This window comes from Engraulis encrasicolus, chromosome 7, assembly GCF_034702125.1.
Source record: "Engraulis encrasicolus isolate BLACKSEA-1 chromosome 7, IST_EnEncr_1.0, whole genome shotgun sequence".
In the NCBI taxonomy this organism is placed as follows: domain Eukaryota; kingdom Metazoa; phylum Chordata; class Actinopteri; order Clupeiformes; family Engraulidae; genus Engraulis; species Engraulis encrasicolus.
In genome coordinates, this window is record NC_085863.1 from 45524171 (window position 1) to 45529170 (window position 5000).

Sequence of the window (5000 nt, forward strand, 5' to 3'; positions counted from 1 at the left end):
CAGCATGTGTGTGTGTCTATGTGTGTATATGTGTGTGTGTGTGTGTGTGTGGGGGGGGGGGGTGCATGTAAGTCTGTGCGTGCATAAGTGTGTGTGTGTCTCTATGTGTGTGTGTGTGTGTGTGTGTGTGTGTGTGTGTGTGTGTGTGTGTGTGTGTGTGTGTGTGTGTGTGTCTGTGTGTGTCTCTGTGTGTGTGTGTGTGTGTGTGTGTGTGTCTACAAGTGTAAATGTGCGCGTAAGACTCGGCTGTGTGTTTACATAGTAGAGCCATCTGCTGGGTTGGAAGCGGGCTGCAGCTGGTGCTGCCATTGACCCCTCGGCCACGCTTGGGAGCCAGAACAGCTCCCGCCTGCCTGCCTGCCTGCCATCCCAGCGCTACTTTATGGTTGGCCAGCCGCTTTTTTCAAAGGAAAAAAATGACCACCATCTGTCCTTGGCAACCAATCATCGTTATTGTCACTCATTGTAGTTGTCGCCTTCCTCCTTTTTTTCAATTATTGTGCTGGTGATGGCAGCTGTGTTGTGGTTGTTGTTGTTCTTTTTATTACTGAACAATTCTGAAGAAGACGTGCTTTGAAAAGGGGGAAGTAAGTGGGAAGTGGGAAGTGGCTCTTTCTTGATTCTTCTGATGAATTTAATTAGGCTTTGTCAGTTTGATAATGGTTTTTGTAATGTTTGTGTAACACGTGTGAGTTTGTGTGTGTGTGTGTGTGTGTGTGTGTGTGTGTGTGTGTGTGTGTGTGTGTGTGTGTGTGTGTGTGTGTGTGACTTTGTGTGTGTGTGTGTGTGTGTGTGTGTGTCTGTGTGAGCGCGTGTGTGTGTGAGTGCGCGTGTGTGTGAGCGTTAGTGTGTGTGTGTGTGTGTGTGTGTGTGTGTGTGTGTGTGTGTGTGTGTGTGTGTGTGTGTGTGTGTGTGTGTGTGTGTGTGTGTGTGTGTGTGTGTGTGTGTGTGTGTGTGTGTGTGTGTGTGTGTGTGTGTGTGTGTGGGTTAGTGTGTGTGTGTGTGCATGTGTGTGTGCGTGTGTGTCGGAGGGATGGGGGTAGCATTTAATAATCCACAGGATATGAATATATGCTGTCATTATGGGGGTGGAGGACATATTGTGAGGGGAGTACAAGGGAAGCGAAAGGGATGTTTCGATTAAACTCAAGGGGTAACAAAAGAGTTTCTCGGAAAATACTAATCTCTTGTTCTTAATTTAAAAAGCTAATTTAATTAAGGGTTGCGTGGGGGGGAGTGGTAGAGCGATGGAGGGTGGTAATACCTTACACGCCTTCTAGAAATATTTGTTTGCTAAAAAGGATCAAGCCAAACATGAATACCCACTTACTCATGCGTGTCCATGTGTGTTTTGTGTGTGTGTGTGTTTTGTGTGTGTGTGTGTGTGTGTGTGTGTGTGTGTGTGTGTGTGTGTGTGTGTGTGTGTGTGTGTGTGTTTCCTGTCTGCTAGAGATTGAAGCCAAACAGGCCTGTGATTGGCTGGTGGCTGCCGGGTTTCCACAGTATGCGCAGCTCTTCAAAGGTAAATATTCATTCTTGCAAATTTCGTCGTTTACATTTTCGTATCAATATGCCGCCGAGCGTGCCGTGCCGCCTTTCCATCTGAGGCTTTGGCGACGTGTTTAACCTGACAACAAATATTACAGTTGCATGACAGTCCCGCCTTTCTGCTCCTTGTTTACCCTTCCAGATTGCCGTTTCCCCATCGACTTAGACTGGGCGAAGAGCGACCATGCCTTCTTGGAGAAGGATGCCATTGACTCCCTGTGCAGGTACCGAAGTTTGTTTCTGTCTCTGCTCTCTCACCCTCCGTATTACCACATATGGTCCTGGGTCGCATCTAGTTACCCTGTTACGTAGCTTCTTTGTGGAGATGGGCCCACCAGAGGGCACGTTTAGTCTTTGCTGAAAAGACCCGACTACATCATTACTGAAGCCTTGAGTAACAAATTAAGACTTGATCATTACAAATTTGGTGACAGTTAAGTTGTAAGATGCGCAAAGGGGTTCATTACAAAGGGGGACTGTTCCTGCTAGGGGGTATTTAAAGAATCTGGCACAGTCGTATACAAAGTTAAGTTAACCTTGAGGTAGTGGTAAATCATCAAATAGAAGAGCCTGGAGTCCTCATTTCCTTAACTTAATGATACCCGTGGGCAATCTATTAGCATGTTAACGACTTGGTGATGGTTAACTTAGCCAGGTTTATCACTTAAACATGTTCTTGGAATACCCCCCTGATTGAATTGTTTTCTCAGACTGTTTGTTTTTTTGTTTGTTTTGTTTGTTCTTGTGACTCCCAGGAGACTGATCACCCTAAACAAATGTGTGGAGATGAACCAGGAGACTGGCCGGATGAAGAGGCGGGTGAGTGGAAGCCGTGCGGTGAAAGGGTCTGCACTACTCCACACTGCATCGTACATCCCATAGAGCGCACTGCATCACACCACTGACCCACTAACCCATGAGGCTACTACTAAGACAGCCATGAGACGCAAACAAATATTTCCATGTTTTTCCATGCATAGCACAACATCGCGATTAAGTACAATGATTGACTTCCATGACGAAAGCATGTTTCAAGAATTAAACACTTTCTGAGATAAATAAGATTGTTGCTCACTCTCTAAAAGGCACCCTCAGCAAAGGCACGCAGAGAAACATGCAGTGGAGTCACATGATAACCAGACACATTTTTTACATGCTCACAAATCTGCCTATATAAACTATACATAGCGTCACCCTGTGGTGTAGTGGACAGGATTAACAGTTCGTTTATTAGGGGCCCTCTTTATGTACATCTGCTCCCATGGAAACCCATCTGTTTGGTTACACTCCCACAGTCGTGGCATAGCATTGGATAATGGTTTGCGGTTTTACGGGCCAGCATAACATAAACCACCCAGCCAGTGAACAGTGAGCAACTCTCTCTCTCTCACACTGTTGCTGTTTCACAATGCTTAGCTACACAAACAGAACAGTGAGCTTACTTTACACGGAAAGCATGTAGGGCTTAATACTTTCAGTGAAGGTTTCTTGAAATCATCGTAGAAGTCACACAGCTCTTTGGCTCAATGAGCCAGTTGATCCTCGGCGAGGTGTGTTCACCTGTTCCTCCACTTCTCCGTATGGTGCTCACTTGACTATTAGTAGTTCAATCAAAGCCACACACGGTCTTTCTCAAAACCTAGGACAGTGTCCTTCCAAGTGTATCAGCCTAATTAGTTACGCCAAGTGATTGGATACTCTTTGGTAAACTCTACAGAATATCCAATCACTGGGTATGACTAATAAAGAGTATCCAATCACTGGGTGTGACTAATTAGGCTGATACACTTGGAAGGACACTGTCCTAGGTTTTGAGAAGGGCCCTCTATCTTGGCTGACTGACACAAACTCATTAGGAGTGAGTATGTATCTATGACAACTGTACAGACCGAGTAGGACTCGACTGGGTTGGGTTTTGAAGACTTTTCATTAATATTGGAGAAGAAAACACTTCTCTTACACTCTGCACACATTGCCTCAGTATGGTGCACACTTAACACCAGTTCAGTCGGGTAACTGTATGTTGGCTGATTCATGCTGGCTTCTTAGGTATATTTTGCCTAACCACTGTACCATAACAATTGCCAAACCATTGGCTTATGATACTGATGAGTAGAGGGAAGTCAAATGTGCTAAGCTTCATTTTGGAGCTTGAAGATGGAGCTACAGTACCTTAAAGTTACTTTCAACTTTGCTCTTTTGATGGACATAAACTGAATGCAGGACGTTCTTCACAGGAGAGGGTAGATATGCTGAAGGCATAAAAAGTAAATAGAAAAATGGATAAACATTGACATAAATCAAGAGTTTCTATGTATCTGTGTGGGTGATGTGTCTTTCATCAGCGTTTTACAGTAATATCTTCAATTCTGTAATGTTTTTTTTCTTTTGAAGAGTGAAGAGTAAATAGAAAAATGCATGAACATTGACCTAAATCAAGATTGTCTGTGTACGGTATGTATCTGTGAGTGTGATAGTGTCTTTCATCAGCCTTTTACGGTAATGTCTTCAATTCCGTAATGTTTTTTTTATTTTTTGAAGAGTGAAGAGTCAGACGATGAGGAGCCATGTGCCATTAGTTCCAAGTGGACCTTCAACCACAAGAACAGCTCATGGGTACGGCGGGTAGACAGCAAAGAAGAGCTGAAGTTCCTCGCCGTTCCAGAGAGCCCACGATCGTCAACTCAGAGGAATAATCGCCGGGCGACGTCTCCGAGCGACAATCACGACGAGGGGCAGGAGGTGTGCTCAACTCGTAGCTCCAGCAGCTTCGACAGCGATGGCGCCGCAGACGGCAATGGATTCAAGATGGAGGAGGAGGAAGACGGCCTTCTCAGCCAGATGTCCCGCACCATGCCCACCTCCCTGGGCACCTTCCTCAGCAGCCCGTCGTCCCCCTCCCACACCCCCAGCTGCAGTAGCGGGGGACCCCTCACTCCAGTACTGGCACACAAGCCCCCACACAAGAAGGGCCCTAGCCTGCTGCGGAAAATGGAGCGGCTCCGACTGCGGGGCCCCTCCAAAGGAGGAAGCAGTGGGAGCGTTGCGGATGTGGTCGGCGCTGGGTCAAACCGGGCACGCAGCCGCAGTCTGGGTCGAAACACCAGGCTGTTGATCAGCGGGCCGGTTCTGCTGGACGGCCCAGATCAGGAGCGGCTGAGGCAGCTGAACTGTCTGGACATTGCGGAGTTGAAGGGTAAAGCGCCAATGGGACACAGGGTCGCCTCGTCCTTCTCATCTGCTTCCTCTTCCTCCTCCTCATCAGCGTCTTCGACACCAGCTTCCAGCCCGTCTGCCTCCAGTGGCAGTGCCTCGGAGAGTGGCAGCGTAGTCAGCACCCCCAGCCCAGTGACACGTGTTCGGGGGAACATCAAGCGCAACCGGGCCTGGAACCAGACCCAAGGTCCCAACCAGAGCCAAGATCTGGATCAGGAGAATCAGGATCAGAGCAT

General features: G+C 47.3%; 1 protein-coding gene across 3 annotated transcripts in view; it reads left to right on the forward strand.

The window, feature by feature from the left end:
* The window catches only part of si:dkeyp-23e4.3 (rho GTPase-activating protein 7), a 166325-nt gene that overhangs the window by 120745 nt on the left and 40580 nt on the right, over nt 1-5000 (forward strand). For 2 of the 3 annotated variants that reach the window (XM_063203662.1, XM_063203664.1), the window contains exons 2-5: nt 1451-1522; nt 1691-1772; nt 2304-2367; nt 4090-5000. The exon at nt 4090-5000 is cut by the window's right edge and continues 696 nt beyond it. In XM_063203662.1, coding sequence (XP_063059732.1) covers nt 1451-1522; nt 1691-1772; nt 2304-2367; nt 4090-5000 — 1129 coding nt within the window. Of the gene's footprint in view, nt 1-1450; nt 1523-1690; nt 1773-2303; nt 4003-4089 lie in introns of those variants that run through there. The other variant, XM_063203665.1, reaches the window with a different exon arrangement.